Here is a 25,794-nt window from a genome sequence, read left to right on the forward strand (position 1 = left end):
AGATGATTTTAAGATCCTGTCCAACCCTAACTATTCTACGATTCTATGACATTGCATAGCATCTTTTGTTTAGATTTTGAGATCTGAGTCTTATTTTGTTGTGGCTTTTGACTAAGGAAGAAAATTGCCCTATTTAGAGAGGAGGGGAAGGGTCTAACTTCCCTCTTGCAGAGAACGCTGGATCTTTCGTGAGATGATTTCACACAGCCTCAAAGACCCACAAGTCACACACTAGTCTTAGAAATTCACGTGACAACTAACCAAGACTGCAAGGGACAGAGAAATAAAATACCTCTTTGTGTGTCAATGAACTAAATTTTTATAACTACTGCAAGGTTGATGATTGCCTTCGGTAAAGCTGGATTCAAACCTATCATTTAAACCCAGATTAATTTAGAAGAAATGGACTGGGTTGCATGAATTCATCTTTTAATCACACATCAGCTGGAACATGTGATGGGCTCTTTATTTGAGCAAAGGCTTTCGGAGTTTTATGGGTAATTTCCTGAGATTCACTTTCGTGAGTGCCCACTGACACTTCACAAAGTTTAAATCGGGGAGGTCACACCAAGGTGAGGGGCAGAAGTCAAGCAACAGCGAGGCTCTCTTTTCGAGCCCCGAAAAGCCATTGTTCGGCTTTAAAAACGACTGGGTTGTCCTGAGCCCGCTGAGGACAGTGCGGTGCAAGCGGGCCCCTGTTCGGAGCCAGCGGCACCCTCAGTCTCACCCTCCCGGCTCTGCCGGAGGCTGCTCGGGGTGGCCGGTGGAGGCGGGGGTCAGCCCGGCCTCCTGCCAGCCGCCGGCACTGAGCCCGGCGCGGGGCGGGGGGGACGGCAGCGACACGCTAGAAAGCTGTGTTCCCTCTGCCGGGGGAGCAGTTGCTGCTGCTCCTCAGGCAGCCCTCGCAGGATGCCGTTCCAGCAGGGCTCTGCCCGGACCCGGCAGCGCACCGTCCTGCTGGTGGGGATCGTGGTGCTGCTGGCCGGCCTCGTCCTCGCCGTCGTGCTGGCCTCCATCCTGACTCACGGGAAGCCGGAGGGCAGCCCTGAAATGCTGAAGTGGAAGGAGAGAGGGACCACTAAGAATCTGCAAGAAGTCATCCTGGGAAGATGCTACAACTACGTCATGGCGCGGCATTCTGAGCTGGGGTGAGTAGTGGTCTCAGTTGTGCACTGGGTGTGTAAAGTGAAGGGTTTCCCACCTCCACCTGTCCATGTCTACTAGGTTTGCGGTAGCAGAGGGAAATCAAGGGACTAAGACCCCTGTTTTGCAGCAAACTGGGTGAACTCAGCGTCAGTGCCCAAGTGGAGGCTTTTTAAGGAAACTACCTGCAGAGCCAATGTAATACTAACCCTAGGTCAAAACATAACCAGAAATGTATTTTGCACCTTCCCTAGAGTCATAAAATAAACAAAAATAAAAATAAAAAAATAAAATAAAAGCTGTATCCTAACAGGTCTGAATATGTGGAAGTGAATCAATTTGCTATAAAGCTAATCTGCCAAAAATCCTGTAACATGTGACCCCACATTCACATAACCAAAACTACACAGGAGAGAGGAAAAGGAGAAGATTCAGCACAGATTTATAGGATGGACAAAGATGTTAGAAAGACATTAGGAAATATCGTGGGGTTGTCCAAAACAGATGTTTTTGATATGTGGGCAAGACCTCACAATGAGCACAGACAGCTTGCACAGGAAATGCACACTGATCACAGCGCCAGCACGGCAGTCCCAGGCAAAACCTTCAGCCGGGGATGGTCCCTGCTCAGCCCATTACAGCAGGCAGGGTAACACTCCTCTGCAGTAGAAGAGGATTGCCTGGGCCAAGATGCAGTAGAGTGTGAGGGCTAAGAACTGATTTATTGATCCCCTTCACCATAGGAAAAGGCAAACTTATAAAACATGGTGTGCCCCAGGCCTTCTGCATGTAGTGGGGACACCCATACTCTCCAGACAGGATCCAGAGCAGCCAGGGTCTCTCAGCAGGGACCCATCCATCACTTCTGTGGCACCAGCCACCCAATTTTGTGCCTGCAGTAAACCTCCAGCAGACATTTCCACCAGTCTGGGTTGAGCACCACAGGGCTGCCTCACACCTTGGCCAGGTGACAGAACCCTCCTGGTCTTTGTCTTAATAAAGACAATTGTCCCTCTCTTGTTTTCATTACATTAAACTGATGGGAACAAAGCTGTACATAGTTTGCTTGCATTTGGACTTCCCTTGGCCTTGGATGTCTGGTGCTATATGGAAAAGCAGCTCTTGGAAGGAAATGGACAAATGGAAAATACAGGGCCAAGAGTGCAGAGACTTTACATTGAACACCTGAGTGGGGTTAGTGAAGAGGGATTCTTTTACAAGTAAAGTAAAAAAGTTCCTGAAGCTTTTGTGAAATCATGTATGTACCTGTTTCTAAAATCACACATTAATTTATTGGAGAAGTGTGCACTCGGTATCTAAATCTGAAACTATTTTGAAGCTTAAGAACCTTTATTACTTATGCTTGTTTCATTCAAATTTTGGTGCTGAAGATGTAAAAACCCCTTTTGTGTAAATATGTTTTCAGTTAATGTTATGTATGTATTTGCTTGCAACACAGTCTGAATCTGGACCACAGCTATCACTGGGAATAATTAATTTAAGCCATTATTTCAAGGACATTATTTACAAAATCACAAACCCCTGATCACGAGTTTTCTAAACAGGCTGTTTTTACAAGGCATGACATTTTGTGCTGTTCATAACCCGATGCTCTTTAACAGCTTCATGGCTGTGAGCTCTCTTTCTTTCAAATTAAATGACTTCTGTATAGTAGCACCCTTTTATTTTATGTAAGAGAAAAATATGCTTATTTACATACACTTCAAATGCTCAGGAGGTTTCTGAACAGAAAATCAAGTGTAGGTGCTTTTCTGGGAATCCAGCTTGAGATTCCCCATTTCTGCTCCTGCTGAGCTCTGTGCAGTTTGCCATGTAACCAACTGCTTCTGTTGCTGGCACTTCCTGGTAATGAAGTGGGTGCCTTTAGGAAACATCAGAGAGGCCCGTATCTTTCATCCCACGCTCTTTCATCATTAATGTAGGCCTTGGATCTTGCATCGTGTGAGATCTTTGACACACTTAATCAAAGATAAGGAGGAGGAACAGGGAACTGCAGAAACTCAGGCAGGCTTATGAGCTGTGGAAGCTGTGTCCTCTACACGCCTAGGACTTCTGCTACCACTGCTTCCACCATGGGAACCTCACTGCCTTGGTTAGAAATCTTCTGATTTCCTCATAAATTTGTACAGTCTCTTCTTGCCCTTTTAATCTTACACAAACATGTGTAGTTGTTTAAAAAGCCCTGGGGTAAGCAAACTCATGTTCATTTCCTCATATTTTTACTTTTTTATAGTAGAGCCACTAAGTTCCATCTTTGACAATTCTTTCTTTTTTTAATAGCAATTTATCCACTGCAGTTGTTAGTGAGTGTGACTATTACTTTTTTGGAGTGCCATATTTCAAATTGGAATAGATAGCAGGTTTTGGAAAAAATGAGGAGTATTGACATATGAATATGGACTTTTTAATGTTTCTAGATATCGCAGCTGGAGACCATGAGTCTAGAGCCCCCATTTCAGCTGTACTTTTGTAACTGCATGCTATAACTCATGTGAGAAAGCCATGGATGTGCTAGTGTACACCTTCACCATCGTGGCTGCTTCAGTCCTAGAGGATACCTCCTTGTGCTCTTCCTCATCTTACTGGAGCCCTGGATACTGTACACAGTGGGCATGTTCTGGTTGTGCTCTTCTCTTTTCCAGTATGATCTGTGGACTGAGCCCAAGCCTAGTGAGGCCACTGGAATGAGTTTTATGAGCACCTCATGCAGTCAGATTTTAACCTGTTGATTTGCTTATTCTCCATAGTCATCAAAACATGTGGGTGCTGTACCAAACTGCCTCACTAAGGAGCAGTTCTCAGGTGCTGTTTACAGCTCCTCCTGATGATAATTCTGTTCAACTGCCTGTGTGCAATTCAGTCCTTGGTTTTGTTTCTGCCGCTGGCTGGATGACTCTTTTGTACACATACAGTTTCCTCAGTTAGCCTTCCTGCTTAGATCTGTCATCGTGCCAAAGTTCAGGAGAAAGAGGCAGGGAATACCGAATGTTTATATAATACATTCCCAGTGTTAGCCCCATTTACTAGGAGAAAATGTGGATGGTATAGCAGCAGGCACTGGGTGTTTTGTCCCCTGCATGTATTGCTGCACACCGGGATACTGCCATTAAAGAGCAGTATTTCTTTTCAGCTTCCCTGGAAAACGCTGGCTGCTGCCAGAAGATGGAGCTAAAGCAATAGTTTCTCACAGCTCAGTAGCATTATCTATTTTCAACATTACCAAAATCTGCAAGTTCTGCTTTCACTAGTCTTGCAAAAAAAAACCAAAACCCTACTCATCAGCCATGGCTATTGGTATGTATTGCAGTTTCATCTGAATAAAAGCCAGAGGCAGCTTGGTCTGAAGGAAGGATTTGACCTCAAATTACTTGTCTCCTCATCCCAGTAGTGCGGACTCCCTCTTGTGGCTATCACAATTCTCATACTCCGGGTCTCATGCAACGCAAATCCAAGTTTACATGAATTTATCCCTGGTATAAGCAAAGGAGGGAAGGGCAATGCGGCGTGCAGAGCTGCAAGCTCACCAGCACCGGGCTTGTGTAGGGCCAGCTCAGCACCAATGATGTGGCATATCACTGCTGGTCCAGACCAGCTGTGGCCACCCAATAGCTTTCCTGTTGCTCTAACGATGCTGTTACAATGGTTTTGCACCTTAATGCCCACTGGGGAAGAACAGGCAGTAGTAGACATAGCATGAAACTTGTTGATATGAAGTTAAGTGGTTTAGTTTCGCCTTCAGCAAGCTTTAATTGGCAAGCTGAGCTCAGATATGATCAGCATTTTGTGACCTGGGGAAGGAAGAGAGAAAACATGTTGTCTAAATGGTCATAGTCAGGAGTTCCCAAAACACAAACAATGATATTTCTACTTTTTTTTAATATAGAAATAAACTCAACTAACATTTGCAGTTCAAGTGATTTTTCATTCCCAGATAATGATGACTCCTCCTCATATCTGTAGCCACTTCTCCACCTCTGATCCACCCTAGCCAAGCCAAGCTTGCAAGGACCTGTTTAAAACTGGCTGAAGTCTAACCTCTAGCAGTGAGAGAGCATCAAGGATGCAGAGAGGGAGCCAGTTCAGTGATGTGTGGGACTCTTCAGGCCCAGCAATCCTACTGTGCCTGAGTAAGCAGTGCAAACACCCAGTGATAAAGATGCAAGGCGCAGAACTTCAGTACATTTTTCATGCAATGCTGTGTGGACACACAAGATGTACTTCCACTTAGATACATTTGGATCAGCTAATGTTGTTTTCATAGTTTGTGGCAAATTCTTTCTATATCAAATTGTAATAGTCTGTAGTTCCTTTGAATATAGTAAAAGTTTGTGTGTGTCCAGGAGAGATTTGCTTTCTGACTGCATAACCATGAATGCATTTTGCATTTCCATTCCTTTGCAGCCTGTGGAGATGGAGATACATTTTGTCAAAATGAACATATGGAACATAATTTTGTGTGAGATACTATTGCACTTGCAGCATAATTTCTTCCAGAAAGAAATCTGGGTTTTGTTGTATGCTTACTTTTGCATTTTGCCTTCATGCTTTGCTAGGCACTATTACTCTGATTTCTTTGTATTTGTTCACTGGTTATTCACATTCTCACATCAAGCATGGCACTAAACAACAGCCATGATTTGATTCAGTGCCACAAAAATCTTTGCTTTATGTTATATAACCATGACATATGAAACTTACTGAGATTTGTCTTTTCATTAAAAAATATGCCTTATATAAGAAAAACCTTTACTTAATCTTCTGAAAAGTAGTGTTACAACCTAACAGTAATGCATTAGCACCCTGTTAGAGTGCACTGCAGACTTCTAAAGCTTCTCAATTTAATATATATCAAAGTGCAAAGGATTTAGCTTTACTTAAAAACCCACACTATCTTAAAAAATAATTGAATTGTTACTGTTACTCTGTCTCTTCTGGTCCCAGAGCAAACATAAAGCTTTAGTTTCACTATCTGAGGAAAAGGACATGGGTTTCTGGTGGCAAAGCTGAACATTAGCCACCAATGTGCCCTTGTGCAAAGGTGAGTGGTGTCTTGGGCTGCAGGAGGAGTGCTGGATGTGGGAGGAGGGAGCTGATCCTTCACCTCTGATCAGTACTGGCAAGATACATCAGGAGTGCTGGGTTCAGTTCTGGGCTCCCCGGTACAAGGGGGTCAGGGACATAGTTAGAGCATGTCTAGTGAAGGACTATAAAGACAACTGAAGTGTCTGGCATACAGGAGGAAGCTGTGACAGCTGAGACTGTTCATCCTGGACAAGAGAAGTCTCAGGGTGATCTTATCAGTGTGTATAAATACCTGATGGGGGAAGTAAAGAAGAGAGAGAAAGCCTTTCTCAGTGGTATCCAGTTATGGGACAAGAGCCAATGGAATTAAAATTTGGAATGTAATTAAAATACAGGAAATTCCATTTAAACATAAGATTTTTGTTTGTTTGTTTTGTTTTTTTTACTGTGAGGGTGATCAAAGCGTGGAACAGGATGTCTGAAGAGTTGGTGGAGGCTCCATCCTTGGAGACATTCAAAACCAGACTGGACATGGCCCTGGCTAGCCTTCTCTGAGCTAGGGCTTGGGCTAAGTGATCCCCATAGGTGCCTTCCTATTATTCTATTTCTTAGAAAATGCTTACAGACTTGCAAGAATTCCATTGGATAACTTGGACCACCAGTGGTGCAAAAGCATTTTGGTTCATCTGTAGTGCCAATGGTGTTGATATCTGTTGCTACACTCAGTATTAAGATGATCCTATAACATACCGCTTATTAAATGCCCAAGTCAGAACATGTTACATTGCTTCAGTGTACTCCCTTAATAGTCCCTTCCATACTTAATGTGCTAATGTATTGACTATAATACCTTTTCTGTATCAGTCTTGCTGTATGAAACGTGCAGAGCTCTGTTTTCTGTCCTTCAATATTTATAACAAGGTCTTAATGTACAATTGCTTTCCTCTGATTTGTGTGTGAGTGACTTTGACTGTTCTTGTCATTTCTTGGTAACTACAATATAATCATTATCCTGCCCATGGCAGGGGGTTGGAACCAGGTGATCTTTAAGGTCTCTTCCAACCCAAACCGTTCTATGATTTCTGTGATTGTAAATTGTAAAACAACTGTTTGAATCTTTCTTAAAGATATACTCCCTAGACTGTGAAAAATCATCCAATTCTGTGCAAAGCTCATGCTCAGTTCTGCACAAAACACCCTCCCAGGCTGTAACTCCACTGACAACAGGAACTCAAGACAGAAGTCCTGCAAATTTAACAGGGAGATATCAAAAGATGTTTTGTCTTTTCTCCACTGCCAACATCAATGCACTTCTGAGGAACAGAAATGCTGCTGAAATCAGAATTTAGCTCTTGCTTTGGCAGCCATATGTCAACTCATCTGTCTGTTGTCCCTTATTAAGTTATAATCATATGTAAATTGTTATTAGATGACTATGTATTTCTCATATACTCAAACTTCTTACATTTATATAACAGTGGTTGCATATTTACTGGTTCTTGCTGCAAGATTGTGTAGGATTTCAAATAGCATTTCACATTTGGGTTAGCCTACACATACTGCATCACAATTACCCCACTGTCATACATTAAAATCTCCTTGCAGTGAATATCTCCTTTGGTTTTAATCCCAGACACCAGAGAGAATATCATTCTGTCTGTACTGTTCTTTTACACATTCATTAGAAGTATTTGTTGATGCAATACTCTTCAACTTAGTTTTCTACTGTAACTTTATGCTGTTATTCAGTCATGCACTGTCAGTTAGCTACCTGTTCTTTCCCTTCTCTCTCATTTATTGGTTTTACAGGATTGGCTGTACAGAGCAATGGCTGGTGGCAGCTAAATTATTGAAATCATTAAATGTTTGGATGAGCCAAAGTAAGACCTCGTTGTTGCTGAAAGGAGGAATCCTGTTCGTTCCACCCCTGCTTGCTTCAGTTCTCCTGTAGAATCTGTAAAGATGACAGTGAAAACAGCTGTATCCAAAGGTGATACTGTTCAGCTGACATTGCTAAATTATGGCCAAAATTCAAGAGCTGCTTAACGTCTCAAAGCACTGTGGGGAAATATAACTTTGCTTATGCATAGGGATAGGAGGAATAGATTAATTTTCCCTCTAAGATCAGATCACCTACTTCAGGTGTCCAAGGGTAGAAACAGATGCTAAAGATGCAGTTTATCTTTCCAAGAGATGACACCAAAATAAGGCATTAGCAAGGAGCTCACTCACACTTGTACTAAATCTCTGATCCACTCCCTTGTCCTTGTCCCACTGACATTTACTACCGTTGAAGCAAGGACTTCTCCTGACTTACTGCACTTATGCCAGATTCCAGAAGTTTTCATTCTATAAAAGCCCCCAATGTACTGCAAATTCATGTTAAGGGGAAAAAAGCTAAAAAAGCATCAGCAGCTGCATTAAGCCATTGAGTATTTCCTTACTTTAACATACCTGTATTTAGTTCATTCTTATAGAAAGTGTTTTTCTCAGTTCAATATTAAAAATAAAACAATACTAATAATACACTTTCTAATCAAGAGGTAAGATGCCAGTTTAAATTTCTTCCCTTTGGTATCTGTTGATGAGATGGCCCTCACTTGGATGCTTAAACTGTAGAGCAGTTATGGCTCTCTGTCAAATTCAGTCCAGGTGAGACTTCTACTCTTCTGGAGGCTATGTCCCACTTACAGAGCATTGCTGAAACCACCATCTGCTCAAGCAGCTTGGTTTTTCACCCAGAAAAGCTGAAATCAAGCCAGAAAAAGAATCTGCATGTACAGATGAACTCCTCCCTGGTTTACAGCTGCCATCTCGTGGCTCGGCTGTTCCCGGAAAGGTGATATGGCTCAGTGTTGATTCCCAACTCACATAAAGGAGCTATAAATCAAAGCCACAAGTACACCTGTCCTTAAAACATTCTCACTCCTGCCAAAGTTTAAGGACCAGTGTGACAAGGTTGTTCAAGGTCATTCCTTGGACACAAACATACACAGCCCTGAGGTGCACCCAGTGGAAATCTCACCTTGTACTCCTTTTCTCAGGCTTCCATACTCCCTGTATCTGCCATGGGGAATTTAGTTGCTCTGCCTACAGGTAACCTTCCCAGAAGTCATCTTTCTCTGAGGCAGAGTTTTGGATCTCTGTCCCTATTCCCAGTCAGTTCCTCCAATACTTTCTTTATTGGCTTATGAGCTATTTAATTAGCAGAGAGCAATACTTACAAAATCAAGATGCCAAAAAAATCAAGTATGTCATTCTCATATTGAAAAAAAGTTAGTTACCATAAATGTTGCAGTGGCAGACACTTTGCAATAATTAAATTAAGTGGGTAGCAAGAGGCTTGTATTTATTGAAGATGCTGGGATTGACAGCTCTTCCATAAGCTTCCTTCATCTTTTTCCTTGGTAATTTTTCCCTTCTCCATTATATGAATGCTAAACCCAGCAGACAGTAATCTGTCTCCTCAAATCCTCAGCAATGACAGCATGTTGGCTGACCTCTGTTAATGCACATCCGCCAGGTTTTTAGTACAAAGGTACCTGATGGGAGACTTTAGGTGCTAGAACATGAAGGAAGCTGATCCGTTGCATGCACGTGCCCAGTTTCTGACTCAGAGATGGAGATGGGTCACCCCCATGAAGAACTACAAACCTCTGGTGCTGACCTCAGCTACTGCTCCGCAGAAGTGCCTTCTCCCGCATGATGGCAGTGTTCGCCTTGAGTTTAGATGCTCGCACCAGCGGCTCCGGCTGACTGCGGAGGAGTCCGACTGCAGGTGCCTGGACTGGGCTTGGCAGCAGCCCCACGGCAGCTGCTCCGGAGCAGCAGTGAGGCATGGTGAGGCTGGGACAGGGGAAGGGACAGCAGAAGGGAAAACAGAAGTGTTTAGCGCATAAAAGGCAGCAAAAGGATTCTAGGTTACAAAGGGCCTCTCAACACAGGCATAAGGGTTACTGTTCATTGCATGATTTTTGACAACATAAAGACAGCTACTTGTAAGCTCACATGAAAAAAACTAATTGAATATGGATGCATAAATTGCACTGCTGTCTACAGCCGTCACAGTTTACTTAAAAGAGGCACATAAACTGGCACACAGGCAAAGATATGTCTGTTGGATGCAGGAATATTGCTACATCATTTAGATGCTTTGACATGCGTTCTCCTTCTGAACCGTCTGGCCTTTTACAAGTGAAAACGACAGCTTAGACTCCCAGCAGGCAGTGAATTGGTCTTACGGCTTTGAGGAGCTTGGTTATAACCACAAACTTCTCACTGACTTTTTAAAGAGCCTATTTCTGATTGCTTAGGTGCATATCTGCATTACTGTTTTGGTTGATGGTGATAGCAGATGAGAAGGATTTTCGTATACAAACTGCAACTGCTGGGGAGGTTTGATCTCTGCAAAGAGCAGCTGCTCAAAGGGCTCAGGGCACTGTGGGCACCTCAGACTTCAGAGTCACAATTAAAACCTTGGTGTGTCCTGAAGACATTGCCATGTTTTAGAAGGAAAACTCAGGACCTTGGGAAAGCTCCTGCTGGTGGCAGGGGAGGCCATGTCTCATGGGGAAAATCTCTGCCTGGTAAAGCAATTCAAACAATATGGGCAGAGTTCATTGAGTTCTCCGGAGCAAAGCCTGGAAGTCATTTTGCACTTGTAAACTTAAAATGGTTTCCATACTTGAAGTATCTCTGGCAAATTCTGAGTGAAAAACTGGAGGCAACATAGCCCAAGGAAACAGTGCCCTTCTTAAGAGGTTTTAACATGTCCAGTGCTAACTGAAAAACATTGTTCATGGTGTAACTGAAATCAGCAGGCATGAAACTTATCCTTGGTATTATACCAATTAGATCCATTTCAACTGGGGAAGAATTTGCTCCATCATGTACAGTGAAAGGAAGAAGATAATTGCAAACTAAATAAAAAAGAGATATATTAATAGCAATTTCCCATGTACCTCAGTACCATCCCATTCCTTTAAGTGAAAGGACACTCTTTCAAGGTTAGCCAGACCAGTGTACTGATATGCAAGAAATAATGACGCATAAGCTGTCTATTTTTCTAACATGCACATTAAAGTTTGGCTCTGAGGGTAGCTGCTAATGTGAATATTCTTGGCCCCAGCTTCCACTGAATAGATTAATGTGATATTCCTATGAAAGGTCAATATATAGAAATACTCAAAATCACTGGAAAAAGCAACTTCTGCCCAAATATAAGGACAAATACAGGATACATTTTGCAGCACTTATAACATTTGATTTTAATAAGGAAATGGTGGTTTTAATGGCTATTTGTATCCCAGCCCTTATTTGATGCTATACTGAGTGCAGAGTGTAATCTCTGTCTCTAAAAGGTCATAAGGCAAGTTCTGCACACCTCACTTTCTAGAGAAAGGGTTGTATGTTCTGTTCTTGAGTTTACAACAGGTTTCAGTGTTTCTTCTAGAGTCTGCTAGTTATTATTTCACATTTACCAGCATTTCCCAAACTCTATTAATTACAAGAAAAGTCTGAAAAAATGAAACATAAAATTGTATATCTATAATTTTTTATATAGTATCTTTATTTTTCATATTATTGAATTGGGATTGAATGTTTCTGATTCTGTAGAAGGATAAAAGGCCTTAAATATTTCAGCATAAACAAAGTTAGCCTCAAAGGAAGAAATCCATTATGCATAAATATATGATATTCACAGATATAATGCAGAATTTATATGCAACCCAGAGCATGCAAAAACAGGGAAGGAGAGCACACAAGCCCTGCAGCAGAATGGTATGTAAGAGCAGTATGTAAGCATATTCACCATGGACTCCTGTATCTGAACTGGATTAATTTAATTGACTGGTGATCTCTTTTGGACCCTTTCATTCTTTTGTTAGCCAAAGAAGAAAATGAAATGAACACATTTTGTGACTGAGAACTTCCCAATAAGGAGCTGGGAGCAGCCTTAAGAAGACAATTTGTTTCTCAGGCGTTTTTAGGCAATGCAGATGTGCTTGTTCCAACCTGAAACTGTTCTCGCTGGAATTCTCAGCATTCCATGTGCCAGCAAACTTCTCATATTGTGTTCAGGAGGCCCAGAGCTACAGCAGATCTCTGCCCTTAGCTCTGCTCAGCGTCAGTTAAAGGCTGCACATCAAACACTTTCTTGCTGTGCTGGAAAAAGGGACACGTGAAACCTTCTTGATAGTGTCTACCTTAATAGTGAGGTTGGACAGAGTGGCATATTCTCCTGGATCTGGGATTAACAAGTCCTGAAGTCTCCTCACTGCTTACTTTTTCCATAGATCAACCAAAATTGCTGTTGTATGTGGTTGGTAATCTCTTTGAGATGTGAGGCAAAACCTGCATTTCGTATCAGAGAAAGAGCTTTCCAAGGGCAAATCAATGAATTACTATACTCAATTGTAAAATTATACATGTTGATAGGTGAAGACAGTGAAAATGAAATATTGATTGGCTTTTATATGTGTTTTTTTTTACATTAAAGTTTTGTATTTTGCTTTCTAAAACAATGATGAAATTGCCTAGTTTCTATATCATTAGAATATACCTTATCAGTCTTCTTCATAGAATCATACAATAATTAGGGTTGGAAAGGACCTTAAGATCATCTAGCTCCAACCCCCCTCATTCTTCTGTGTGGTACAACTAAAAGCACCACACCAATTACCAGCTGTAGAAGAGCTTCCCCATTTGAAGGCTAAGCACTTCTATGACATTAAATACACAGTTTTGCTCAGCTCTGCCAGGGCTGTAGTTGAAGCTTCTTCTTTCCTATCTGAGTGACATCCATGCATACCATCAAGTGCTGAGCTCGGTGTCTTGAAATGCTGGAAACCTGATGCTTTGTATCTGTGATTCGGCAAACTGTCTCGGCAGAACAGTGAATCAGCTCAGACATTGTTGCGTTGAGCATCTTACAGCCATGACTTGAGTCGATCAGCAGAAATGCTTTGTGTGGTGTCTATCGCTCACCTCTCTGCTTTGGAAATTAAAACCCCATGGTTTTTCTTAGAATTCCTTGAAAATATTTTGTTTTCTGAGGCCAAGCTTAAAACTTTGTAACACGAAAGGATAAATGACCAGGTAACCAGCTCTCACCTGCGGCTCTTACACTGTTACGTACAATGCATTTCTGGAGCAAAGAAAAGTCCTGCCAGGAAGCCAAATCATTTGACAGAAAGCGTGCACCATGTAAATGTCTGTGAGTTGCACCAGTGCTTACAGCCAAGCCCTACAAATTCTCTTTACAATACCATTGACTGTGCAAAGCAAAGGGGACAGCTGCCTATTCAGTAAACTCACCCTTTAATCAGCAGGAGCCCTCTCTCTTGGCTGATTCAGTGGGATCATGTTGTAATCCTATGTGGCAGACAGAGGTATTTAAAAATTCCCAATGCCTGATGAAGTACCACAGTTGGGAAGATGGCCTCTGTGGGCTGCTTACAACATTTGCAGCCAGCTACAGGCTCCTCCAGGAGAAAATTTAATGCACCCAAATTAAATTCTGCTAAGTAAAACGTGTGAATACTCCCTGACATGACTGTGCTACAGCAAAGCAATGACTGTGTTCCCTACAGCATCTGCAGTATGGCTTCGTATTTCGTACAGTTTGGCTTCGTATTTCTACAGTGACTCTAACTGAAAGTGCATTTAGTCTCTTGGACAAAAGACTATAGCCTGGTAAAAATGCATCATTGCTATTAGTCACTGCTTACCTGGAGGTAAATATGGTTTGTGTAAACAGGAGGCATGGTCCTTACTTGCAGGGTCTGCCCCTGTAACAGATTGGCATGGTAAGAAATGAAATTCATCATGTGGCCAGAGCTGCCCTGTTGTCATACTATCATACTGTCTGGCTGTTTGTTGTACAGCCAGAGAGCTGCCTTGTCCCTCTCCCCTGGTTCTGTCTGCATTTCAGACAGAACTGTGCAGTGGCAATACCCAAGTTTGTTTCAAATCAGCAAGGTCAAGCTGCAGGATATCTACAGCCCAGATTGCTGTAGCATAGTGTGGTTGGCTGTCCCGGGAGAGATGAGGACACATCCACCATAGATTCTTCATGGGAGAGGACTGGAAGAAACTGGGGCATTGAAACCTGCTGTAATAACCATTTACTGGTATGACCTCCCAATAGCCGATATCATGTATAATGCTAAGTTAGATTTGTTACTGCATAAATAAAGTCAGAAGGGAAGGCAGGCCAAGGACATCTTGGTGTGGATTGCCTGGTCCTTCCCAGTGTAATACTCACCCAATCCCCAAGGCAGAGGCATTCCCTCTGGTATGTAATGCTGTTGCTTTCTTCTGGACACAGACAGAATCTGGCCTCCTCTTTGCATGATGTTTATTTTCTATAAGGCTTAGGAAGGGAAGGAAGACCATTCGTGTCCAGACAGCAAGGGAGCAGCCAGGAGCTGACAAGTGGCTCTGGGTCCTGCAGTTTGGAAGTGGCCTGCATAATACAGCTCAACTCCCTGCTTTCCAGTGTGCAATTCTGATGCTCAGATGGGCACTCAGTAGAAATAGTGATCAAGTTCAGTAGTAGGAATGAGATCACAGGCCTGTAGGGAAGATTAACTTGAAAATGGTTGGAAATCTTCAATGAATTACTACTACATTTCTTAATCCTTTTAGGGCTATTTTCAAGTCTAATCAAACTCCACATCCTACACGTTACCCGCCTACCAAATGGTAACAAAGCCTGCAGCTGCATGTCTGTCACATAGTAATTGATCAGTGCTACTTTTATAGTGCTCTGAAGGCATTAGTTTCTTTACACGAGACAAAGTCCATTCTTCAAATGGCTTGTAGCAGGAACACACTAGGAGAAAACTGCAAACAGTGAAGAAAGAGTGGATGAGTCAGCAACAGTCAGAAGAGATTCATTCAGACAATCAGACAGTAGGATAATGCAGTCAGCATATTAAATTTACATAAACATAGGGAAGAGGAGGATGCGGGATCACTGTAATACTGTCACTGCTGCAATGAGAGGGGCAGGCTTTCCACAGGACCTGAAACTATGGGAGCATGAAGAGGAAGGGAAGTGCGCCCAGGGGGACACAGCCTGGCAAATACATATTACAGACAATAATTATGAATTACCTTATATTGCATTCATTACTTCAAGTACAAGAAAGCAGATGTTCTGAGCTGTCCCAGACATTGTATGTGACAGCCTTAACAAGGGAGCATGGTGCTGCTTCAGTACAGGGAAACAATTGCTTGTCCACACTGCAACAGTTTTCCTCTCAGTAGTACAAAAGGACTCCTGCTTCTCTCAGCAGAGAGGCACTTTTTCCTAGGCTGATGAAGTAGCATCTTAACAAACAAGAACAAGTACAGAGGAGGGCCACGAGGATGATCAGGGGACTGGAGCACCTCCCATATGAAGACAGGCTGAGAAAGTTGGGGCTGTTCAGCCTGGAGAAGAGAAGGCTGCGTGGAGACCTCATAGCAGCCTTCCAGTATCTGAAGGGGGCCTATAGGGATGCCTGAGATGGACTCTTCATTAGGGACTGTAGTGATAGGACAAGGGGTAACGAGTTAAAACTTAAACAGCAGAGGTTTAGACTGGATATAAGGAAGAAATTCTTTACTGTGAGTGTGGTGAGGTACCAGAATGGGTTGCCCAGGGAGGTAGTGAATGCTCCATCCCTGGCAGTGTTCAAGGCCAGGCTGGACGAAGCCTTGGGTGACATGGTTTAGTGTGAGGTGTCCCTGCCCATGGCAGGGGGGTTGGAACTAGATGATCTTAAGGTCCTTTCCAACCCTAACTATTCTATTTTATAATTAATTTGCTGAAGATACGCTGCTTTTGTGACAGATAATGTATTTTTGTGCTTGAACATAATTAGAACTCTTTTAAAATCTGATCAGTAGTATTTAATCATAACAGAAAGAGATCCTTTCATATCCATAAATACTCATAAATTCTAATTAACTATGTTTTAATCTTTTGGCAGGGATATGGATTGCCTAAAAATATGGGAATCATTAAAACAGGCATTCATTTACAAGAATCCCTGTAATATTACATCAGAAGATTACCAGCCTTTAATGGAGTTAGCGAGTCACCCTATACCCTGTAACAAGGTAACATTACAATGCATGGTGGGCTTCTTAAGTAGGACTGTTGAGGGATGGCATGTCTGAGCAGTGCTCTGGGTGATGGGATCTTGTCCATAATGGTTATGAGGGTCTTTAGGCCCACAAGGATGCTATTTCTCTCTTGTGCTTACTGCAGTAGTCCTGCAGTCATCACCTTTGGACACAAATAAACCTGTCAATTCTCTATCACTGGAAATCATCACTATGTAAGGCTTGACTCAAACCTCAGTACTGGAGTGATCCTGCTGAAGTGACGGAGATGCTTCTCCGTATGTTCCATAAGCATACAGCTCTATGTAAGGAGCATGCGGTCATGCTGTTAGAGGGACACTGCTTCTGAAATGCTGCTCTTCCATGTGCAGTTCAAAACACACTACAAATTAGGTGTTTATCCTATGAGAACTAGACAAAACCTTTCCTTAAAAATGCTTTACAAGCTGAGCACTTCCATTTCCACAAAAAGTAACCACCCAAATAGATTTTGGAAATGGGAATGTGGGCTGGAAAAATAAGAACTGATCCACTAAGGGAAACTTGAATCATTTCAATGAAAACTAAAACTCCTTCATTATCGTGAAAACTTTTTCATTTTCTCCAGGAAAATTTCCTGACCAGCTCTAGTGTAAGTATCACTTATTAAACATTTGTACCTTATTTCACAGTCACTGTTTTGGAGCAAGACAAATGACCTCGCTCATCGTTACACAAAATCCAACCAAAATTTCTTTACTTTGGAGGACACCTTGTTGGGTTATATGGCTGATGGGGTTTCATGGTGTGGAGACCCCTCTGCCCCAGGTAATAAGTACTATTTTTTTGCAAAACAAATACAAACATTTGAATTCCAGATTAGTCTTTTCTCTTGTATATCTACATACAATCCTTTCCACATATTCTTTTCTTGTAGTGCAGTTTAAAACCTTTATTGTATTTCTGTTCCATGTTACGGAAGACTGCAAATAATACTTAGCTCTTGAGTTAATTTAGAACACACGACTTTGGCTGTTATTAAAACACCAAGTTGCTGCTTAGACCAATGGTCACAATGGTCTTTATCTAGTTTACATGTTTCCTTCCTGTGACTTCTATGGGACAGACTGCAAAACAAGATTGCCAATCAAAAAGGTCCTGGCTGTAAGCCAATTAAAGTGGAGGGGTAGCATGCAGGTACCCTGGGGTTACTGCTGCCTTCATGAATCCTGGGTTTGTGTTTAAACCTGGCAGCCTCAAAACTGGGCTGGAATTACTGAAGATGTTGAGCAAAGCTTAGTTTTGCAATGCAATCAGAGAGTATTTGTCAAGAGCCAACCTATTTCTCACATTTAGGATGGTGTATCTTCCTGTCTCACTTTTCCGGGAATTATTTGCATACAGGGCCTGTAGCTGCCTCCCTAAAATGTGTGAGAGCATACAGGAAAACCTTTGAATGCATGCAAATTCCTTTTCCTCTCAGAGCCCTTGTCCTATGTAGTCTTCTTGTTTTAGTAGAAGCAAATCTTTCTGCCATCCTTAGTCAGCTCTCAAAGCCATTTAAACACTGCAACAATATTTGTTCTAACCTTAGCTATTTTACAAATGTATTTCTTCTCAGGAATCAACTATGAATCTTGTCCAAAACGAAGTGAATGTGAAAGCAACCCTGTCTCTGTGTTCTGGAAACTGGCATCCAAGATGGTAAGATCTAAAATAAAGTTCATAGAATAGTTAGGGTTGGAAAGGACCTTAAGATCATCTAGTTCCAACCCCCCTGCCATGGGCAGGGACACCTCACACTAAACCATGTCACCCATGGCTTCATCCAACCTGGCCTTGAACACCGCCAGGGATGGAGCATTCACAACCTCCCTGGGCAACCCATTCCAGTACCTCACCACCCTAACAGTAAAGAATTTCTTCCTTATATCCAGTCTAAATCTCTGCTGTTTAAGTTTCAACCTGTTACCCCTTGTCCTATCACTACAGTCCCTAATGAACCAAATCCAAGAATGTTGAAATTTACTAAGTTCCTAACACTGCCAAAAATGTGCATTTGCAGATTGGACTTGGAACATGGAATAGTAAAAGTTCACATGAGCTTTGGCTTCAGGTGCTAAAAATCTTGATCTTGGAAATTTGTATTTCAAAGGTCCCATATTTTATGTACAATATTTAATGTCACTGTTGTTGGGGCATTCTTATTTGTGGACTGTGTGCCATTGTCTAGAACAACACCTGGCACACAGCTGGAGCTTTGCAAATAACACTTACAATAACAATAATCACCACCTTGCCTAAACCAGAGGATGGAAAGTGCTAAAACAAAATTCATTTCAGCACATTAATGTTGAGAGCAGTGCCTGAATTGGCACAGGAACATTCAAAGCAGCAGGCAATCCCCTTCCACCTTCCTGCTCAAACCTGAAGAGCATGTCTTCTCACAGCGGTATCTGGCAAGGTTCCTATGATGTACCCACCCATGTGCACATGCCAACTGCCATCATACAAATGAGACCCTGCTACCCCAAGTTAAGCAGTCAGTCTGGCATTGCTCAATCAGCACTTTACACAGGAAAAGTGCCAGGAAAAAACCTGCTCTCCTGTATCAGTTTGATTTTACATATCTCTCAAGACTTCACCCTTGATATGACTGTTAGTAGCTGACTGCTCAGGTGGAAAGCAAACATTCTTGTATGCTTCAGCTCTCATGTACGTAAGAAAGTCTACTCATTGTACAAATATACAGTTTTGTGGGTAAACTAGTATACATAATTTTTCCAAGGTCAGAACAGTTTCTATGTTCTCATTAATCACCTCAGTTCCAGAGTCCAGGAGGGACAGACCACCACATAGAGCCAGCCTTGCTAAACTGCAGGCAAAATAAATTTAAAATCTACTAAAACTCATGATTATTACATTAGAAAGTTACAAATAAAGAAATGTTCCTGCAGTTTCACGGCTCCTGAGATCTGAGTTTGAGCCACACTTGCTTAGATGTAACACTTGGAAGATTTGATAAGTACAGTCCCCTGTGTTAAGCTTTTGAAAAACTCTTTGTCTTACCACTGGATTACCTATCTAGTGAGTACTTTATGTTGTAAACTTGGAAGTCTTGAAATATTCAGACAGAAGTTTTAAATAACAGAACAGTGATTACATGATCCAGTAATTTAAAAAATCAAATCAAACAAATCTCAGTGATGAGTTTGACTAAAACCACTGTGGAGAGAATTCCCAAGCCACAGAAAAGCACAGAGCACGAGCCACAAGGTAATGAATGCACAATGGTTTGCGTGTCCTTAAACTAGTGGTACCTCTGTTCTGGCTGGACCTCACCACTGGAGTTAAAGCAGAGTTATTCCACTTTACTACAGTCCCATCAGACAGTTGAAGTTGGAGAGCTCTGGAAAGCCCTATAAAATCTGAAATCAGCAGTGACAGCAGAGTTCCTATATTGATCGCTGTAGTCTCAGACTGACACTTCATACCTGGCTACAGCAGCTTTATCACAGTTTTGCCATAGCTTTTTGATGCTTTTAGTTGTTTTTTTTTTTTTGCACTGACATGTTCTACAAAAATATTGGCCAGATCCTGCACTTGTATAAGTCAGTTCTGATGACATCAAAGAAGTTACAGTGATTTCTACTCTCTGAGAGTCTGGCATGGCTCTGCTTGCAGTGCCAGAATATAATGTCCATTTGCTTTGTTCAGTTTGCAGAAACAGCATGTGGTGTGGTTCAAGTGATGCTCAACGGATCAATAGAAGCTGGAGCTTTCAAAAGCAGCAGGTATTTACTCAGCATGCTACCATCCAAGTTTCTGTGGGGCCTGTGTGCTGGTGAGCATGCCTTTGCTAGTGAGTGCCAGTGCAGAATAGATTCTGATAAACTCATATAGGGGTCTAAACCATTGGCTGCTGTAGAGCTGATTCACTTAACTCCTTCTATGCAGTAACTGTACTTGAAATCTGTCAGACAGTATGCAGATGGCGCAAACAGTATGCTCTTGCTGCACAAAGTAACTTTATTGGTGCATTGATGGTGCATTTACTCATTATAAATGACACATTTCTCTTTATAGAGTTGACTGGATTTTACCCTTCCAGACTGTGCAGTCTTGAATAATATTGAAAGATATTGAAGAATATGCTGGTTGGGTGAAAAGCCATGTTTATTTCCCTTGCTCCAAACCAAATCAAGAGCAAGTAAATCATACAGGAGAAAAGATAGAAAAACTTCATCTTGTTTCAGTCTGCAGACAGTTTCAAAGGGTCTGCTGACAGTGAAATAAAATTGGGGAGAAATATTTAGCATAAGACAATTAAATACTCTATGAAAATCCACTAGAAAGATAATGGTCTTTCATGGAGAGTAATAGCAGCAGTAGTATTTGGGGATCATTCTGTAGAACTTTCTCAGATAACTATGAATGTTTTGCTTTTTCATGACACATTCTTACAGCATCTTTGGAAGTATTGAGATCTTTAACCTAAATCCAGATAAAGTCTCTGCAGTACACATTTGGCTTATGCATGACATCGGTGGACCTCAAAGGTAAGTCATGCCAATATGAAACAACAAGCAGTGTGTGAGAGGCAGATGGCACAGTTCTAATGAGGGACTGTCTAACAGTGACAATGTGTTAAAACCTGCTCTACATTCACTCTCTTAGCTGCTTACTTTATGGAAAAGAATAACATTTGTACTATTGTTGTCTTTAGTATTTTCCATAGGTACTCTTGAACTCTTATAGCTAAGACACAATGACATTTCCCTTGCTTTCAAGAGGTCCCATGACCTTTACATTCCTTCCAACCTCACTGAGCTCTACAGGACTTCAATGTGGGTGCAGCACAGAAGTCACAGAACAGGCTACGTTTTCAGGGTGAAGAGTGGAAAAATGTGTTTGTTCACAGGAATAGTACATTTATTGCTGAGCAGAACCATTTTTTATAAACTAATGTCAAAGGCTGGAACAGGTTTCCCAGAGAGGTTGCAGAGCCTCCGTCTGTTGGACATACTTGAAACCCAAGTGGGTCCTGGGAAACTTACTCTAACTAATATCAGCTGAACATCTCAATCAATCACTCAGCCCCTTGTCAAAAACAGAGCAGAGGCAGTCACAGACTGAGTCAAACAGATAGGAAATGCTCATATCCTGCTTCCACCCACGTTTTCTATCTGCTTCGTCCTAGCTTATGTCCTACCTGGGACTTAGCTACTGGTTTTCATGACTTGCCCTTTCTCATCACACAGAGGACTTGATCCCTTTGTCATTCCAGAGACTGAATAAGCTTCATTTCATACTCCTGTGGAGGGAGGCGAGCAGCAGCTCTGGAGCAGTTCTAGAGCACATGGAACTGTGACAGCAACTGAGTTATTTCCCACAGATACCTTCTAGAACAAAGTTCTTGTGCAAGATACACGGCTGAATATCACGTAGTTTCTACCAGCGAAGGCCCAATTTTAGACCAAACTCCACACAACAATGGACTTTACAGCACATTAGCAAATAAGGTTTTGAAGAATCTTACCTGAAATAAAGCAAAGTGACATAGTGTGGAATGTATCTGAGCTTCCTGTACACAGAAGGAACACAAGTAATGAAAGACTTTTCTCTCCAGTGAATCCTGCTCAGGTTATTCCATAAGAAGGTTAAAAAGCATCTTAGAAGAACGCAACTTTCAGACCACCTGTGAAGACAATTACAGGTAATTATTTGCTCTTATTGGTGGTGACTTCTTTACATAAAACTAATACTGCATCTCCCTCTTGACTCAATATAGGTTTACAGCAAGCTAGACCAGCATCCCCTCTTACTGCCAAGACATCCCTTGGATGTGGCTGTGTGGCTCTCAGGAGCTTCCACTCTGGCTGCAGACCTCATGTTGGCTGGGTCTGGGGCTTACTCTCTGCCCTGCACTTGTATTGAGCAAGTTCAGTTGGCAACCCAGCCTCCTTCAACAGATTCTCATCTGACCAGGCTTTTACACACAGTAATCAGATCCAAATAGGCAGCTTCTCCTTTACTGTAGTTTAAGCTTACTTTCTATCCAGCTGCTTTGTCAGAGAGAGGCATGAAACATTATAAGCATGAGTAATTACTATAATTCATCATTGTCAGGAGGGAAAAACAGGAGTCCAGGAAACAGCAGCCCAAGTTCAGACTTGCCTGCTGAAGAGATGGAAAAGCCTGAGGTCCTTTATCCCTCTGTGTGGTTTCGGAGACCTTCATTAGTGCTCTTTAGTGACATTAGAAAAGCAGCAAATGTTCAGTATTACTCATATCTGCCCGGAACAACTTCTCAAGAGTGAAGAATTCATACTTGGGTAAGAACATTTCCAAAGGGAACAAACATTTCTATAAACCACTGAACTCATTCCATTAGTTTTAAATAATGAAAAGTTGATCTGCGAAGGAGACAAATTCCTTATCTGGTGAAAGAATTTTAATCCTGATGGCAGAGCAATATATTCCTGTTCAGGTATTGCTGAACCTGACTAATGAGTGCTCTGCACACTGTGAAAATACTAACACTGGTGTGGTGCATGAATCTGCTGAACTGCGTACTCGCTTTCTCTTTGGGTACATGCAGCCTTTAACCAGTACTCCCAGGATCTGTAAGTAGGCACAGATTATTTCAGGCCATGATGAAATAAATTAGGGGACCAGGGAGGAATAGGAAATACGTAGTACCTTAGATCCATTGTGGCTTAATTCAAGGAGAAACCTGAAACACATTGTGAAGAGTTGTTGACACAATTGTTGCTGCAGATCACAACTCGCTTAAGATAGAATAACAAGTAGAGCTTTTTGTCAGAGCTCAACTAACACGTACATAGACAACTGTGTAGAGTAACATGAACAGTTAATTTTACTATTCTTTACACAGAGCAATAATAAACTAACCAAATTCTTGTGCAGTAAAACTCTTTGGAATAGATCGTGTAAATTAACTTCTCTCCCCTGAAGTCATTCCAAACAGAACCATGTGGGTCCATATCAGCTGAGCATCTGTTTTTTTCATGCCATGTAGCAATCCATGCTGATTTTTCTCTTGCTTTTTTCCATGGCAGCAGCGCCTTCCAGAAGTAACTTAAAAAATAGATTTACTGGATGTACTTCTAGCAAAATACCTCATCCTGTCTGACATGGTTAGCAACAGCTCTCCATTATAGCAACAGGGGTTACCACTGAGTAAGCAGTATGGTGAACTCCCAGCATGGCAGCAACTCCGCAGTCTGTGAAAGAGCTCTCACTTTTTCATAATTGTTGTCTTATCACATCATAGCTGACATGGTGTGAGTTCACATCCTACTTTATTTTGTACTCACTTGCTCTTGTCCTTAACTCCTATAAACACCAAAGTTATCTTTTAGCAGCAAGATCTAAAAAACTATATCCTAAGCCATCCACTTGATAAGCTCGTATGTAACATACACTTTGACTTTCATGTTGCATGTAGTGACTGTGGAGCCATTCTGCTGTACTTGCAAAGTGGTTACTTAAGTTTTGTTTGCCTTTGTGTCTTGTCACAGGCCAGTTCAGCTCCTTCAGTGTGTGCATAACCCTGACCACACAGACTGCAGAGTTTGCACCAGCCCCACAGCAGCTCCATGAAACGGAGTCCTTCGCACTACTGAAGTTGACTGTGTGTAAAGCTGGAAAAGATGTGGCTAAATAGTTTAGGGTGATAAATAGTAGAGTGGTGTGTACAGAGTCCATAACCAGAAATCCTTGCTGTGATACTAACAGCCACATAGCAGCAGATGATACTTTAGGTGTGATGACTGTACACACATGCACACAACACACTATTTCAGAGAGGCAGGGGGATGTTTGGTGGTTGAGGACAGATGCTTTGCCTTGGTTTGCCCTGGTTTGCCGCCTCCTGTACAGCTTCACTTGTGCCCAGGGGCTCAGAGTGGGAATTCCCTGGGGTGTGCACGGAGAAGAAAAAGAATTTCCAGAGGCAGAACTTGCTGGCATCAGCACTCAGCTTCCACCCTGCTGGAAAGCTGGATGGAAAATGACCAAAGCGTTCTACATTCTCCCCGCATCCCAGTGCAACATGCCCCAGAGAGGAACATTGCCCCATAGCACATGGTATAGATCATGTTGCTCCCAGAGACTGTGATACCTTTGAGCAGATAAAGCAAGCAATGGGAGAGGCAGAGCAGTTCTTACCTTTTAATGGGCATCATAAATAAGTGGCTGGTGGAGAAACGATTGAGCTGGGCCAAGAAAAGACCAGAAACCCCTCAGAGGGTTGCCAGGAGCTGTAAGGACATGTCAAGTATGTAGCTGGGGAGAGAAAATAGCAAGACTGACTCAGACAGCCCCATTAAAATCCTACTGGAAACACCGCTGCAGTTCACATTACATTTCATTCTTAATATAGCAGCAAATATAAGCCTTCCAGCTTTCATTAAAGGTCCCTCAGGCCGCAGGTTGGCCAGCTACTGGAATAGAGACAAACACTAAATGGTTGCCACAATAAGGAGTCTATCTTGACCTCAGTTTCTGAGGTGAAAGGTGATGCCTTGCAGTATAAGATTCATATGCACACACATGCCATTGTACATTGAACCAGCAGGTTTCATTGATTTCATTTGATTTCTATTCTATTGCTCTCACATGCATAATCAAGTGCAGCTTTATAACAAAACAAAGATCTGAGGCCAGCTTGTGGTCATGGCTGTAGTGCCTTTGTGCAGTGTCATCGGCACTAAGAGTACTGAGCAGGTTTTGCTACAGATATTCTCTCAGGTGTTGCAGCACCAATGTAACTAGACATTGTCAATTCGGTAGCCAGACCAAGGTTCCCATGATCCCTTAGGCAGAAGTTTATAATACTCTGTGTTTTAGTGACTACCCAGAGTGTGAAGCATCCTTATGGAACTACACAAGCCAGTGTAATTTCATGCACCTCTAGAGGAACCCCTTCTCTGTAATACACAGGCCTGCACTGAGCATAGCTGGACCAGACCCAAAGCCTCACCCATAATGTTTACATTAAGTGAAATGTATTTTTATTTGCACTTTGTTATGTAACTACTTGGATGTATCAACACAGACACATACCAATTATTTCAGATAGGCTATTTCTGACTATAGGTCAAGAGTTAGTCTTCATGCTCACTTTTGTACCTCTTTTGTTGTAATATAAAACGTTGACTGTAAAATCGAGATCTGTAATAAAATTGCTGATGGCAAACATTGTTGATTTGTGTCACATTCTCCTTAACCTCAGATTGAACATGAAAGTAACTCACTTCCTAAAATTAACTGAGAAATTCATTCCACGCATGGAAGTCTATATATACCCACCCAGGAAAGCAGAGAAAGGGCACAGTACATGTGTTCCCCAGACTACTCTCACTACCTCACTCTCCATTTTATACAGAGAAGTCATTGTCTTTGTATGTGGCTGGAAGTGAAACATCCTGGGTCTTTACCTTGAAAATAGACATCTGGATGTATATGTTGTTCTCAGACATATTAATT

The 25,794-nt window shown here is 42.0% G+C and overlaps 1 protein-coding gene across 1 annotated transcript; it reads left to right on the plus strand.

The window, feature by feature from the left end:
- Positions 1-566: 566 nt before the first annotated feature.
- Positions 567-25,471, plus strand: CD38 (CD38 molecule). Its single transcript, XM_005148479.3, has 8 exons — positions 567-1,148; positions 16,167-16,296; positions 16,974-17,109; positions 17,903-17,985; positions 19,999-20,075; positions 20,748-20,840; positions 21,911-21,997; positions 23,826-25,471. The coding sequence occupies exons 1-8, from the start codon at positions 910-912 to the stop codon at positions 23,905-23,907; spliced, it is 927 nt and encodes a 308-aa protein (XP_005148536.2). The 5' UTR covers positions 567-909; the 3' UTR covers positions 23,908-25,471.
- Positions 25,472-25,794: the final 323 nt, after the last annotated feature.

The sequence above is a fragment of the Melopsittacus undulatus genome, chromosome 7, assembly GCF_012275295.1.
Source record: "Melopsittacus undulatus isolate bMelUnd1 chromosome 7, bMelUnd1.mat.Z, whole genome shotgun sequence".
Taxonomy (NCBI): domain Eukaryota; kingdom Metazoa; phylum Chordata; class Aves; order Psittaciformes; family Psittaculidae; genus Melopsittacus; species Melopsittacus undulatus.

Coding starts and splice junctions, on each gene's coding strand:
- CD38 (XM_005148479.3), top strand. CDS start 910: ATGCCGTTCCAGCAGGGCTCTGCCCGGACCCGGCAGCGCACCGTCCTG. Junction 17,986..19,998: donor GGAAACTGGCATCCAAGATG/GTAAGATCTAAA, acceptor TGCTTTGTTCAG/TTTGCAGAAACAGCATGTGG. Junction 20,076..20,747: donor GGAGCTTTCAAAAGCAGCAG/GTATTTACTCAG, acceptor ACATTCTTACAG/CATCTTTGGAAGTATTGAGA.